At 40.6% G+C, this 16,442-nt stretch overlaps 1 protein-coding gene across 1 annotated transcript in view; it reads left to right on the top strand.

Annotated features, from left to right (window-relative positions):
* Positions 1-16,442, top strand: part of PDK3 (pyruvate dehydrogenase kinase 3) — a 74,838-nt gene that overhangs the window by 26,073 nt on the left and 32,323 nt on the right. The window contains exons 2-5 of the mRNA XM_003261160.3: positions 3,477-3,618; positions 7,547-7,618; positions 12,026-12,210; positions 13,904-13,993. Of these exons, the coding sequence (XP_003261208.1) occupies positions 3,477-3,618; positions 7,547-7,618; positions 12,026-12,210; positions 13,904-13,993 (489 nt within the window). The remainder of the gene's footprint in view (positions 1-3,476; positions 3,619-7,546; positions 7,619-12,025; positions 12,211-13,903; positions 13,994-16,442) is intronic.

Below are 16,442 nucleotides of genomic sequence, written 5' to 3' on the forward strand. Positions count from 1 at the left end.
AGACCCCATCTCAAAAAAAAAAAAAAAAAAAAGAAAAAAAAGAAAAAAAAATTATCTGATACTTGTTAAAGATGGTAGGGAAGGCTTTATTCAAGAGGGACCACTACAGTGGGAGTTTTGTAGTAGTGGGGAGAGATCAGGTTGAACTCTTAATGCAACAAGGACAAGTGGAAATTTATAGCCAAGGAGCAGGGTGTGGGTCAATGGGTGGAAAGTTACTAAGAGGAAAAATCCAGGTCGGAGGGGATTCTTGTTGAAGGCAGGCCAGGGTGATAAGATATCGAGGGTAGGGGTATCAGACACCAAGGGTAGGGGATTTTCACTAAAATGACTCAGCAGGATTTTTGCTGAGGCTGGACTAAGCAGGTCAAGATAGAACCCAAAGTCGAGGCCTAGTCAGAAAGAGGACTCAGAGCTGGGCACGGTGGCTCATGCCTGTAATCCCAGCACTTTGGGAGGCTGAGACAGGAGGATCACTTGAGCCCAGGGGTTCGAGACCAGCCTGGGCAACATGGCGAAACCCCCTCTTTACTAAAAATACAAAAATTAGCCAGGTGTCCCAGCTACCTGGGAGGCTGAGGTGGCAGGATCACTTGAGCCCAGGAGGTTGAGGCTGTAGTAAACCGTGATTGTGCCACTGCACTGCAGCCTGGGTGACAGAGTGAGACCCTGTCTCCAAAAACAAACAAACCCAGAACCTGTTTCAAGTTTGGTTAAAGGAGAGAGTCTTTGTCATCCCACAGTGAGAACATCAATGTTTCTTTTGTGATTTAAAAATAATTTCCTTTCTGTTTAGCCAGGATGCAAAGTATTTTTCCTGGCATGTAAAAAGCTAGACTTATATTTTAACTTAGATAATAGAGAATTCATTTTATAATGAGATTCACTGTGATAAATATCAGCAATTTTAGTGCATTTAAAATTAAAATTATATTCATCCAGAACCTTTTAGGAATAATATACAGATGCTCCTTGACTTACAGTAGGGTTACATCGTGATGAATCCATCATAAGTCAAAAATATTGTAACTCAAAAATGCACTTGGCCAGGCACAGTGGCTCATGCCTGTAATGCCAGCACTTTGGGAGGCCAAGGTGGGTGGATCACGAGGTCAGGAGTTCGAGACCAGCCTGGCCAACATGATGAAACCCTATCTCTACTGAAAACACAAAAATTAGCCAAGCATTGTGACGGGCGCCTGTAATCCCAGCTACTCAGGAGGCTGAGGCACAAGAATCGCTTGAACCCCAGGGGGTGGAGGTTGCAGTGAGCGGAGATCATGCCACTGCACTCCAGCCTGGGTGACAGAGTGAGATTCTGTCTCAAAACAAAAAAGCACTTAATAATTAGATAAACCCATCATAAAGTCAGAAGATTAAACAATCAAAAAATCATAAGTTGAACTGTTTTAAGTTGGGGACTGTCTCTATATTATTTGAAGCAAAATGACCAGAGTCGGCTGGACACAGTGGCTCATGCCTGTAATCCCAGCACTTTGGGAGGCCGAGGCGGGTGGATCACGAGGTCAGGAGATGGAGACCATCGTGGCTAACACAGCGAAACCCTGTCTCTACTAAAAATACAAAAAATTAGCCAGGCGTGGTGGTGGGTGCCTGTAGTCCCAGCTACTTGGGAGGCCTCGGCAGGAGAATCACTTGAACCCAGGAGGCGGAGGTTACAGCGAGTCGAGATCATGCCACTGCACTCCAGCCTGGGCGACAGAGCAACACTCCGTCTAAAAAAAAAAAAATGACCAGAGTCATTTTAAATGTTAATTGCCTAAGGCCAAATGAATGTGTATAGAATAGATGTTGGAAGGTCATTGCGGGGGCATTACACCCCTTCTCCTCTTACTTGAAGTGGGTATTTGGGGATTAAGGTACTTATCACAGTGAAAGTATGAAGGAGAAAAGTGAATCATCAGTTAGTTAAAAGATTTACCAAAGGCCTTCAATATACTCACTTAGGATGAGGGAAATGAGGGATGGATTATTTCAGACTTTCATCTTTTATTGTAACTTTTTTGAGAATGGAGAAGGGGGTCAGGGATGAGTGGGGAAGAAAGGTTCTGCAGATTACTTTCTAGAGTAGGTTCTTTTTTTCAAGTTTTATTTGGTAGGAAGAGCAAATGAATAAACCAGAATATGACTGGAAGTGTTAGAAAATTGGATTTACTTCTGAATCTTTGACTTGCTGCCTTCATGACGTACAGAAGAATAAGGAGAGTTTGGAAGAGAAAATTGTTAAATGGCTCTGCTCGTCTCTCTCTGGGCCTGGCCATGATGTTGCTCATTTCTGTGCAGCCTCCAGGGAATATGGAGCAGCAAAGAGGCCTAGGCAGGGCAAGGGAGATGGGATGGATCCCTCAATACCACGGAGACCGGAAGGACCAGTGTTTGTCCAACACTTGCTCCGTGTCAGCCTCCATGCACAGTATCACATTTAGTCCTTACACAAACTAGTTTTATCCCCATTTTACAGATTAAGGCAGCTGAGACTCAGAAGTGAAGCTTACCAAAGGTTTCACAACCTGCAAATGGAGGAGTTGGGGCTGGAGAACATTTCTGTCTCCAAAGCTCATGCCTTTTCTATCAGGCACTCCACCCCTAGCCACCATGGAGTTTCCAGCAGGGCTGGGGGTTGCAGGCCAGGCTGATGCTAGAACTCTTCCTGCCACATGACAGCAGAGGAAAGAGCTCAGGTTTCCTCTTTTAAGTGGCCAGGTATGTTTCCTCTCATGGCGTCTTGTTTATGTAAATTTTATGCACAGCCAGCTCAGGGAAGCCTCTGGAAGGCACTGACCTCCTTCCTTATGGTCAACCCACATCTTACCCTCTCCGATGTGGCATGGTAGATCACTCTGCCTCTGAGTATCCCCAGGAGATAGTTTCTCTGGCATGTTTCTCTGGCACATGCCAACCCTGTGTCTCAGTCAGAGCCTCTCCTCTGGAATCACAGGGTCTCTGGGGTCTGTGGTTACTTCCCAGAGGGGCAGAGCTATGGTCCCTGAAGAAACACACTGGAGGAAAATCTTAGGAAACAGTTGGCACACACAATAGGTGAATATTTGTGAAATGAATGGATCTGTTGCCTCCTGGAAAGTCCTATGAATGGGAGTGGATTTACACGTTCTGTTACCTTTGTACTTGGCAGTTTTCCCATGGTGTTTATTTGAAAACAAGTTCAGATTATATCCCAGGTCACTTTTATATTGCCGCTGGTAACACTAGGAACGTTTTTGTGTTAAGAAAAAAAAACTGCTTTCAAAGTTGCCTCTTGTAATGAATGTTCTTTTTCTCTGCTAATTAACATATTTTCTTGAACTTGCTATTTCAAAGGATAAAAATTCAACTAGAGGCTGCAGGATTATTTAATTTTCTCTTTCCAACCAGTAGTAACCATGCTACCATGGGAGCACTTTATTTCTCCATCTGTTAGACTATAAAATCATGGAACATTTTTCATGTCTTAATAGGGAGAGATAATGCATGTGAGAAAACTTCATATATGTTTCTACGAAAGGAACTTCCTGTGCGGCTGGCTAACACAATGAGAGAAGTTAATCTTCTGCCGGATAATTTACTTAACCGCCCTTCAGTGGGATTGGTTCAGAGTTGGTAAGTAAACAATGTGGCTTAAAATGGATCTTCCCACAATGCTGTGAACATTTGGCAGCGAGACCATTCTCTGTAAAAGTGCACATACTGCCCATCTAGGAATGAGTCATTTGGGATAGCTGGGTTTTCCATGCAATTAAAAGTTGTTTTGTTTTGTTTTTTTTTTTGTTTTTGAGCTGTTCGTTTTAAAGTTGTTTTAATGAAAATGCTTGTAAATTATACTAGACACTTTCTTGAGTTTTTCTTGTGTGTGGTGGGATTGCAGTTCTTCTGACAGGATATTTGCTGCTTTTATCAAGTCTTAACCTTACTCCTTTTGTTTTCCTTGTAAAGACATTCCTTGAAGTCAGTACTTCTTGTAGAACAAATTAAGTCATTTAAAGGGGAACCTCAGATTGGAAAAATATCAGTTCCCTGTTTTGCTTCATTTGCTCCATGAAAAGTAGGAAAAATTTTGGCAGAGTATAACGTAAACTTAAATCAGTTATAGCTCTCATGCTTAAAGCATATGTCATTTAACTGAAGAAGTTGAATTTGTGACACAAAGTCCTGGGCCACCCGTGCTTCTGACTGAGTGGCTAGACATTGAGTTTCCATGCCCCTTTTCTCAGATTTGATAATTTGCTAGAACAGCTCACAGAACTCAGGAAGATACTTTACCTATGTTTATAGGTTTATTAGAAAGGGTACAATTCAGGAACAGCCACATGGGAGAGATGCACAGGGCAAGGTATGGGGGGCCACATGGAGCTTCCATGCCCACTCTGGGCACACCACCCTCCCAGTACCCCCATATGTTCACCAACCTGGAGACTCTCTGATGGTCGTTCAAGGGTTTTGATAGAACTCAATCTCCAGCCCTCTCCCGTCCCCAGAGGTTGAGGGTAAGAGCTGAAAGTTGCAGTCCTCGAATCACTTGGCCTTTCTGGTGACCAGCCCCATTCTGAGGCTATCTAGAGGTCCCATCCTAAGTCACCACATTAGCATAAACTCAGGTGTGGTCAAAGGTGGCTCCTTATGGATAGCAGAAGACACTCCTATCATTCAGGAAGTTCCAAGGGTTTTGGGAGCTCTGTGCCAGGAAGCAAGGACAAAGACCAAATGTACTTAAATGTATTATATTATTCCAGCAAAGTATAGGCTTGAACAAATTGCTATGTCAACTCTATTGTTTGGTTTTTGTCTTTTAACTGTTCCTTTTCCATATCCATTCCAAACAAATGCATGCCATTTCTTCCTTCTTGTTTCTTAAACATTCTATTTTGAAATACTTTCCTACTTAACAGAAGGGTTGTAAAACTGGTAGAAAGAATTCCAGTATACCTTCACGTAGATTCACTAATTGTTAACATTGTTAACATTTGGCAACGTTCTACCATTGGCATTCATATTCTCTGTTTCTGTCTCACTCTCTGCATACACACACACACACACGTGCGTGCACACATATATATCTATGTCTATATATGGTACACACACCCATATATGGTACACATACACGATGTCTACATCATGCCCCTTTGCCCTAAATACTTTAGCATGTATTTCATTGGAACAGGTCTTAGAAAACCACAATGTGATCATCAAATTCGGGAAATTTAACATTGATAGAGTAATGTCTTCTAATATGTAGAACTTGTTCTCACTTTACTACTAATTGTCCTGATACTACCCCCATCTTTTTTTTTTTTTTTTTTTTTTTTTTACAATTTCTCCTCCTGATTTAGGAATGCACTTCAGGATCATGTATTGTGTTTCACTGCCATTTTTTCCTTTTAAAAGCGAATCTTATGCATAATGGGCTGTGAACCCCACCACCATCCCCTTGGTCACAGTGTGTCCTCCTTGCTCTCTTGACTGTCAGGCTGGGAACCTCAAAATAATCTTTTTTTTTTTTTTTTGAGACGGAGTCTGTCTCTGTTGCCCAGGCTGGAGTGCAGTAGTGGGATCTCGGCTCACTGCAAGCTCCGCCTCCTGGGTTCACGCCATTCTCCTGTCTCAGCCTCCCAAGTAGCTGGGACTACTACAGGTGCATGCCACCACGCCCTGCTAATTTTTGTATTTTTAGTAAAGACGGGGTTTCACCATGCTAGCCAGGTTGGTCTCGATCTCCTGACCTTGTGATCCGCCTGCCTCGGCCTCTCAAAGTGCTGGGATTACAGGCGTGAGCCACCGCACCCGGCCCAGAATAATCTTTGGCTCCCTTCTATTTATGACTTTCTCCAACTGTCCCCTTTGGAAAGGACAGGATGCCTACCTAGCTTGCTTGCGTGTGGCAGGGCAGAGGGCATCACTGGGGCTGGCTGGCTTTGACCTCTTGGTGTTTTGACCCAATGATTTTAACAATATCTAATCCATAGCCTTATGTGCCCAGAGACTTTTATTTATTTAATTTATTTATTTTTTTGAGATGGAGTCTTGCTCAGTCGCCCAGGCTGGAATGCAGTGGCATAACCTCGGCTCACTGCAACTTCTGCCTCCTGGGTTCAAGTGATTCTCCTGCCTCAGCCTCCCGAGTAGCTGGGACTACAGACATATGCTGCCACGCCCAGCTAATTTTTTGTATTTTTAGTAGAGACGGGGTTTTGCCATGTTGGCCAGGCTGGTCTCAAACTCCTGGCCTCAAGTGATCCACTCGCCTCAGCCTCCCAAAGTGCTGGGATTACAGGCGTGAGCTAACACGCCCAGCCCCCAGGGAGTTTTAAAAAGTATGTCCAGCGATGAACATTCATTAGTATCAAATGCATTGTCCAAAGTTCACATGAGGCTGATGAATCAAGTGGCATTCTCATTGGAGTATTTATATGTGTAACAGTCACTTTTAGTTACTAGAGTGTCCTCATCCTCTATCCAAAGGTATAGATAATAGGATTAGTGGCAATTAATGGTTAGAAATAATTAGAATAAAAGGATAATTCTTTCAGGACATGTTCAAACCCCAAATAGAGATCACATATCTCTAATTGGAATATCTGAATCCCCACCAGATCCAACAGATCCTGGCTGGATATAGCTGCTGCACTAATGGGCCTCTCTGGATCTCATTTTTCTGTGTTCTCGAGATCTTAATGTTGGACAGACTGTTTCTTATACTGGCCCTGATTGAGATATGGGGGTGTTCTTAATCCAGAAGCTGTTTCTGAGGGTTTAATTGGCCTTCTTTCTCCCCCATTAAGTATTGATGAAATTAATTTAACTCAGAAGGACCCTTCTTCACTTCTAGTTTCTAAGTTCCTGGCAGGCACTTCAATGTCACACATGTGTTTCTTAAAATGTATAAGTACATTTTTGGTAATCAAACTGTAGACTTGGTATATAAGTTAGGATATGTCTGTTTGTAAGTAGAGAAAATGCAACCGAACCTGGCTCATGTCACTAGAAGGTCCAGCTGTAGGGTGAGCTTTTGGTGTTGGTTTGATTCAGAGATTCATGAAGCTATCGAGGCCCTGCTTTCGATGGTGCTGGCTTCATTTTCAGAGTGGATTCCCCCCTGGTGGCAGAATAGCTGCAGCAGTTCCAGGCTTCCAATCCACACAGCACTGTACAAAAGCAGAGCAGGTTGGTTTCTCTGCCAAAGTCTTCTAGTGAGTCTTTTCTGTCATTTTACTGGCCTGAATTGAGACGGTATGTCCGTTCCTGAGCCATTCCCTGTGTTCAGGGGAACGCACACAGCGATAGGCTTAGACCTAAACTATTGGGCTAATGAATAATTAGTGACGAGAAATAGAATTGCCCAGAGAAAAATGGGGCCACCCAGGATCTTTGGAGGCACTAGCTTCCCTGATGCACGTGAGCCACGTAGGGGATGGGGATGGGATGGAGACCTGAGTGAAAATTTGGAGTGTTCTTAGGAAGAGGGAGAGGAGGGGTGGATGCTGGGCAGGCAACTAACATAGTAACTCTTCTTCTTCTTTTTTTTTCCTTTTAGGTATATGCAGAGTTTTCTTGAACTTTTAGAATATGAAAATAAGAGCCCTGAGGATCCACAGGTCTTGGATAAGTAAGTATGGTACCACTTACCTGAAAGTAAAAATATCTAGGTAAGAAAGATTTTGGTAAATGTAATTCAAGTCATTAAGACTCAAGGAGTATGATGTGGACAAAAGTGTTCATTTTCTTAATGAGTAATGACTCAACATTGAGTTTATTTTTTAATTCGAGTTAAGAATGTAACACAATACAAAAGTAATAATGACACTTTCAGTTTTCCTTTTATGATCTAATACTTAATACCTTTACCCAAGGCGAACTGGGCAGTCACTATAAATACTGCAGTAAATGTTCCATCTAGTGGTAGTTTTAAGAATGCAGTGGCCTTTGTATATACATGAGTTTATCTACTCAATCCTTTACAATTAAAAAAAAATTTCAATAGGATATTACATTTGAGCTCAAAAGCTGTAGTGGTTTTATTTTGGAGAGGCATAAAAGAGTATGTTTTTTTATATAGCAACCTGAACTCTATTGCTCCCTTTGTGCACAGACTGGCAAATTATCATGCTGATGAGATATTTCTGTTTTTCATTTTTATTTATCCCAGGAACACTAACTCTAGCTGTATGTTTTCCCCTCCAAGAGAAATTAAATATCCCTTTCACATTAATTTCTTCTTGTTTCATGTATATGTGAGTGGATGCATATGGCAGGCCTGTTGTGCTGAGAAATTTCTAAGTATAAACTAGCCCACATAGTTGTGAGACTGAACACCTGACCTAATAGATGTTCCATAAGAAGAACTAGGGAAACACCATGTTATACAAGCAACCTTAGGAGGTATTTAACCCAGTCCTCTCAATCCACAGATAAGGAAACTGAGGTCAGAGATGTGAAGTGACTTGCCCAAGATCGTGACTGTTCATAGCAAAGCTGGACCTATAAGTTATGTTTACGTTTGAGCCATGAGTAGCTAGTTCTAGTCTAGTTGTAAACTAAAATTCAAAGGAAAAACAAAAGCTCTCACCTGTTTTATACTTTGTTGCGTGTTTTGTCTAATGGATCTGTGAAGTGTGGAAGGCGGGGAAGCATTGGGTTAGAGCCCCAGATGTAGCGTTTTCCTTGATATAAGCCACTGCTGTCATTTAAGCAATTATTAAATGAATTCAATCCAGGAGCTTTGTTTTCTCAAAAGTCATTAGCTGGTAACCGTTTGGCAGAAATCCTAAAACCTAGGGCTGACCACTGTAGCTCCAAATTTTAGAACAGATTTGTAGAAGTATAGTTGGTCCTTTGTACTGGCAGGTTCCACATCCTTGGATTCAACCAGCCACAGATCAAAAAGATATTCCGGGAAAAAAAAGCAATAAAAAATAACAATGCAACAATAAGAAATAATACAAATTTTTAAAATACAGTCTAACAACTGTTTACATAGCATTACATTGTATCAGGTGTTATAACTAGTCTAGAGATGATTTAAAGTATCCGAGAGGTTGTGAGTAGGCTATATGCACTATTTTAGATAGGGGACTTGAGCATCTGAGGATTTGGGTATCTGCGGGGATCCTGAAACCAGTCCCCTGTGAATACTGACAGACGACTATACACGATGTTAAATTTCTGCTGTGTTTTTCCCAGAGTCCCATCTCAGTTTCTGGAACAGGTTATCAGATGTGATTTATGGCCACGAGCCTGCTTTGCAGACTGTCAGTGCTGAATCCAGTGTGTGCTTGACCATCACAATAATAGCTGAGCTCTCACTCCATGAGTTTTGTAGCTTGCCTAGGTTCATGTGGTTAGTTACGATAGTTGGCATTTGAGAAGGCTGATGTTCTTGGTGAAGGAAGGAGTGAAAGGTGAGCGAGTATCATGGTAGCAGCCTTTTCTGTTTACCAAGAGGTTGTATGGGACCACCAGCAGGGAAATCATTGTAGTAAAGCAAAAGTAGCTTAGAGGACAAGCTTGTTGATCATTTATGATAGAGTTTAGAAGAGCCCGGAAGATTGGAGGAGAATTCTGAGCATTGAGCCATTGAGGTAAGTCTCCCCACTTCAGATAAGTTGAGGCACTTCTCTACTATAATGAATCGTTTCACTTTAGTAATATTTAACTTACAAATACGTTGCAACGAGTATTACATAAAGGACAAATTGTCTATTGTAAAATTTTTTGTGAATAATGATGGCCTAATTTCAGTTTTACATCTTTATTGTCATTGTACATATGTATTTGTTACAGAAATATTTCATCATTCAGAAAAATAAGACTATAGAGATAAGTAAAAAGAAAGTCGCCCCAAATTTCTACTACCAGGGGACAACCACTATTACTATTTTCCTTTCTTCCATGCTTTTCCCTAGGCATGCATATATTTATATGTGTAAAATATTTTTACAAACATAACAAGTGTCAACATTATAGATCTACGCCATTATTAATAGTTTCATAATATTCATGTTAATAGTCCATCTTCAGATAGTTCATGCGATTTGATCTTCTATCACTGGATTTTAGACTGGTTTGTAGTTTTCATGCTACTATAAACAATGCTTTAAAGAACAGCTTTTAAATACATCTGTTGGCCAGGCACGGTGGCTCACGCCTGTAATCCCAGCACTTTGGGAGGCCAAGGCGGGCAGATCACCTGAGGCCAGGAGTTCGAGACCAGCCTGGGCAACATGGTGAAACCCTGTCTCTACTAAAAATATGAAAATTAGCCAGGCGCGGTGGTGGGCAGCTGTAATCCCAGGTACTTGGGAGGCTGCAGGAGAATTGCCTGAACCCGGGAGGCAGAGGTTGCAGTGAGTCAAGATTGTGCCACTGCACTCTAGCCTGGGCAACAGAGCAAGACTCTGTCTCATAAATAAATAAATAAACAAACAAACAGCTGTTCACCTTGTCCAGTTATTTTCCTAGGATCAATTCCTGGAAGTGGAATTATTTTCTTTGGGCTTTTGCTGTATGTTGCTAATTGTCCTGAGAAGTGCCTCAGTTAAGCCCCAAACTCTAGCTGATGCTGATACATGGAGAATAAGTATCACATTGTTTTAATTTGCTTTTCTTATTTGTAAGGGTGATGTTATTGGCATTTGTGCTTCTTCTTTGGTAAATTTTGCATTGATAGCAGATCCTTTGCCTTGTTTTCTGATGGAGTGCTAGTTTTTTCCTCTTTTTAAGGTTTTTGTTTTTTTTTTCCACTTCATTTATTAATGTGTGTCCCTATAGGATTGCTAAAATTCTACATAGTCATATCATTTGTTTCTTCACATTATTTGTTTCTACCTTTGGTATTAAGCTTAGAACAGCCCTCCTTATCCCAAGATTATGTACTTATTCACCTGATTTTTCTGTTATCATTTCTGTGATTTCACCCTTTTACATTTTTAATCCAGTATTCGGTTTTAAGTCTTGAAATTAGGGTGTGACTTAAATTGTTAGCCCGCTGTTCCAGTTAGCTTGATTATTAGTTTGATTGTTTACCTACTGATTTGCAATGTCACTTTCTCAATATGCTTGATTTTTATATATACATACTCACTCATGGGCCTGGTCCTAAACTTTTTATTTAGTTCCATTGACTGACTTGTCTTATACCATTCTTAATGTATTTTCCCGTATGCATATTTACGATAAGATGCCAGATACTTGAATAGTTTAATTGCCTGTGTTCTATCTGCATTTCATCACTGTATTTTACTGCTGTGAGATATTTATTTCCAAATTTTACTCTTAAACTGTATGAGACACTTTAGGAGGCTGAGGCGGGCGGATCACGAGGTCAGAAGTTCTAGACCAGCCTGGCCAATATGGTGAAATCCCGTCTCTACTAAAAATACAAAAATTAGCCGGGCGTGGTGGCGTACAGCTGTAGTCTCAGCTACTCGGGAGGCTGAGGCAGAAGAATTGCTTGAACCCGGGAGGCGGAGGTTGCAGTGAGCCGAGATCGCACCACTGCACTCCAGCCTGGGTGACAGAGTGAGACTCCGTCAAAAAAACAAACAAAACCCAAAAAACAGTGTGACATTATTTCTTTATTCATGGAAGCTACTGCTTTGAGATTCCTTTAATCAATCCTTGGAGATTTTGGGGGGATTGTCCTCATGTTCTCAGAAGAAGTACTGATATGTTCTGGAATTCTTTATTCAACTTTTATAGAACCTGTATTATATGTAATCACTTATCCAAAAAGTCAGTGGATTCCTAAAAGGGTATTTGAGCATTTTTTTTCTGTACTAGAACCTTTTACTTTTTGCACCTCTGAAAGAAGAGTTTCTGTAGAAATAAAGTTTCAAGCAAAAACTTGGCTCATACTTTAGTTTCTTGTGGGTGGTTCCTTGTTCTATGTAGTAAGAATAATGTCTCTACTTATAAAAATACCAGCAGACAACTAGTCTGGGGACAGAGCTGGGAAGTCTGTGCATCAGCCCATGAGATATTAAGACTGACCACGTTTTGTTTCCCTCTCACACAGCTTTCTACAAGTTCTGATTAAAGTCAGAAATAGACACAATGATGTGGTTCCTACAATGGCACAAGGAGTGATTGAATACAAGGAGAAGTTTGGGTTTGATCCTTTCATTAGCACTAACATCCAATATTTTCTGGATCGGTTTTATACCAACCGCATCTCTTTCCGCATGCTTATTAATCAGCACAGTAAGTTGGGGTTTGTTGGTCCAGTTTTGAAAAGGTAACCATAGTGATTTCTCCCAAATGTTTTCCTGTTGTTAATTTACTGACCTGCATTTTTGGTTGTAGAAATTTCTAGTTTAGTTTTTCCTAAGTGAATCCTAGCCATTAAAAAGCTATTAATTTGTATTCTTGGTTAAAAGAAATGTTTGAAAGGCTTTTATTAGGCTCACATTAGAGACAGGACCACTGCCTACCTTTTAAGTCTCTGCTGATACAGTCCTGATGGGGATGAGGGACCGCCTTTAATGGCAGCCGGGCCTTCATCTCTGAATACTTTTGTGTATCTCAGATTGTATTATTTTCTTTATCCAGGATGTTATGTGTTCTCCTTTTTAGTTTTAAAAACATTGACACTGGGAATATTGAATTGGATGTTGGTGATAGGAGCCATCAGTTCTTTATTTCACAGTGATCAGTGAAGTCAGATTAAGCCAGACTGTCAGTCCATAATCCCGTATAGAGAGTTTTAGTCTGCTCTTGAGGGTACTAAGCAGATATGAAAAAAACAACTAAAATTCCCTCCACACAAAAAACTTTTTGGCTCATCTTCAGCACTGTCTCTTTGGCTGATTTTATAATCCTTAAGGAAAAGCATCCACATGTCTAGAGCATAATTCACCCTGTTTGCTGCATCACGAAGTGGACAAACCGTCTTTATTTTACTAATTTGATTTATTTGGATAACTGAATGTTATACAACTATTAAATGTGGCCTTATATTAAATGTATATCTTCAAAATGGAAATGTATGACAATTTATAGGAATAAAAGAGCCTAAATACTATTCAACTAAACTACTTAGATAACTCCAGTTGCTTTCTGATCTAAATACACATGTACACATATATACATGCATGTTTTTAGATCATTAGTTAAGCCTGCACACCTCTGTTTTTCTTCCCCTTAATCAGTTCGAACTTTATTAATTGGCCTAATGCCTGTATTTATCATTTTTCATAGTTTAAAATCTCCCCTATTTTATTTAGGCATCCTTCTTTTGTTAGTCGCAATTTTTGCTTGATTTAAAAATAAGAACACCTATAAATATTTGGATGCAGATTGCATTTTTCTTTGGGGCTTCTTTTGGCTTTTATTCAGAAACAAAATTTTGCAAATCTTGTATATTGTGAAATTATCTGAGTGTATTTTTAAAAATACTTGAACAAGTATTGTTTGTGTACACAACATTGAAACATAATCTCCATTGGGGAGGCATCTGAAATGCTGCCAGTGAAGACACTTTGCAGGCTTGTCCAAATGGTATAGACCACATGTTCTAAATATTTAATGAAAGTTGGAATAAGTGTCTGGAGTAGTACTAAGAAGGTGGGTATACTTGACTAAGGATGAAAGTAAGTTTCTTCATCCATGTCACATTGGGAGAGGAAGAACGGGTTGGGCACCTGGCACGTGTCACTGCTTTAGAACCTGCTGACTGCACCTGACAGACCTTAAACCACATCCTCCTCCTTCATTGACCAATAAGAGTTGCTCACCCATCAATTGTGTGTATTCCATTGCTCTAAGTTGCTGTGGATGCTAAAATGATTTTTACAAATAAGAGATCCTTTCTGAACATAAGCCCCTATATTTCCCTGCGTGACCATCCCAGCCTGCTGTGTTTTAATCCCCTCCCTTTCCTTTTGTGTTCGTCTAGCACTTCTGTTTGGGGGTGACACTAATCCTGTTCATCCTAAACACATAGGAAGTATCGATCCCACCTGTAACGTGGCGGATGTGGTGAAAGGTAAGGAGACCGTTGTAATGGTATCGATTGTAGTTCAAATTGGATTGTGGTTTATTGGAGGCAGCTTGGCTATAGGGTTATTTTGCAGTGCAGTCTGCTGATTCATCAGGTCACTCTGAGCCCAAGCCACTTGATCCAGATGAAATGTTCTTTCTAGGCAGTTCAGGAAAGATGCATAATTGGTAATGCTCAAAATGTGCGTTTCTACTTTATTGATTAGAGTTTCATTTGTAGTTCTGTCTCAAACAGTAAACATTTAAGATTCTGATTGCCACTGTTATCTGAAAATTTCAGAGAATCCAAGTTCTTATCATAAAATTAGGTTGAATTCACATGTCTATAAAATTTAAACATATTTCTGTTGTTCACGTCTGACTTTAGAATTTATGTGGCATGTAAGCTTCATGGGTTCATTGGACATTAAGCTAGACATTGTTCCAGTATCCTCTGGGAAGAAAACCAAGCCCTATATCCGTAAGTCCCTGGTACCCAGGCACTTTGGATTTGAACAGCAGTTTCCTCATTATTTATTCATTTAAGACCAATGCTATCTCCAAGAAACCTTCCTGGTTGTGAGCGATCCACCAGGTACCTCTTCAGTTTTCTTCAGTGTTATGGTTACTTTGTGCAACCTCAGATCCCCAGATTGTCCCTTTCTGTAGATTATATCTCCTGTGTTGGCCTTTATCTCCCTTAAACACTCACCTCACAAGTTTCATGGCCGCAATTCTCTCTGATCTTCATCAAGGATCTTCGTTGCTCTTCAGCAGCCATAGCAAAGGAAAACCTCTGCAATTTGTTTACCCTGGGCATTCCTAAACCCAGGGAGGAGGACCAGACCTGTTGGTTTTAGCTTAGCCTAGGATCGTCAGGCTGCCCTGGCCTCAGCCTAGGATTGTCAAGCTGCCCTGGCCTCTGTTGAGTCACAACACATTTACTCACATTATTTCAGTTATAAGGTGAATCAGCCCAGCCTCAGCTCTAGGAATCCTATTGGTTGCTCTCTCACAAGATAACTTTGTGGTTGATCAGAACCTCCAAAGGCCTCTGGGGGCAAGGAGGAAAGGGTCAGTCTTATCATAGCTTACATGTTCATTAGGCCTTAGCTCAGTGCCTTTTATGAAACAGAAAACTTGGTTCAGACAGTTGATTACCCCTTTGAGAAAAAGGCACAATTTAGAAAGCAAAAGTGCATTGTGATATATGGTATGCGTGCATTTTCTCTTGAACTGTAACCAATTTGAGGTCAGGGTTTGTGTCTTACATTTGTTTTATAACTTGCATAGAACCAACTGTAGTGCTTGTGTAGGTGATTAATAAATATTCCTTGGTTTGATACATTTTAAATCTTTTGAGAATATACTTTTAAAAACAGCTTTATTGAGATATCATCTCATATGATAAACTTCACCCATTTAAAATGCTCAATTCAGTGGTTTTTAGTGTATTCACAGAGTTGTGCAACCATCACCACAATCCAATTGTAGAACATTTTCTTTTTTTGTTTCTTTTTTTTTTTTTTTTTGAGACGGAGTCTCACTCTGTTGCCCAGGCTGGAGTGCAGTGGTGTGATCTCAGCTCACTGCAAGCTCTGCCCTTCGGGTTCAAGTGATTCTCCTGCCTCAGCCTCCTGAGTAGCTGGGACCACAGGTGCATGCCACCATGCCCGGCTAATTTTTGTATTTTTAGTAGAGACGGGGTCTCACCGTGTTGGCCAGGATGGTCTCGATCTCCTGACCTTGTGATCCACCCGCCTTGGCCTCCCAAAGTGCTGGGATTACAGGCGTGAGCTACCACGCCTGGCCTGTAGAACATTTTCATCACCCCAGAAAGAAACCCTGGACCTGTTAGCAGTCACTCCCTTCTACCGTTCTCTCTAGCCCTAGACAACCACTAATCTACTTTCTGACTCTGTATGGATTTTCCTATTATAGACATTTCATATAAACAAAACAACACAATATGTGGTCTTTGGTAACTGGCTTCTTTCACTCAGCATAACATTTTCAAGGGTCATTGATGTCATAGCATCTTTCAGTACTTTATTCCTTTTTATGGCTGAAAAATATTCCATTGTATGAATATAACACATTTTATTTTTCTCTTCATGTTAGCTGGGTGATCTTAGACTTAGTTAAGTAACCTCTTTGGGGCTCAGATTCTTCATCTGTAAAATGATGCTCTTGGTAATTCACCTATATTTTAGAGTTAAATGAGTTCATATTTGTAGAACCCCTAAAGCAATGCTAGTACACAGTAAAGGCTGTAGACAGGTTTACTGGCAGCAGACAGTCCTTGGGTGTCAGACATGTCATTTGGCTTCCCATTTACACTGTTGATTATATAATAGGTTGGTGCCTTTATTTTGTTTCTGGCATAAATTATAAAATATTTTTAAAAGTCATTTCAGGCTTTTATAAGACAATTGGAAAGTTGAACACTGGATATT

The sequence above is a fragment of the Nomascus leucogenys genome, chromosome X, assembly GCF_006542625.1.
Source record: "Nomascus leucogenys isolate Asia chromosome X, Asia_NLE_v1, whole genome shotgun sequence".
NCBI lineage: Eukaryota > Metazoa > Chordata > Mammalia > Primates > Hylobatidae > Nomascus > Nomascus leucogenys.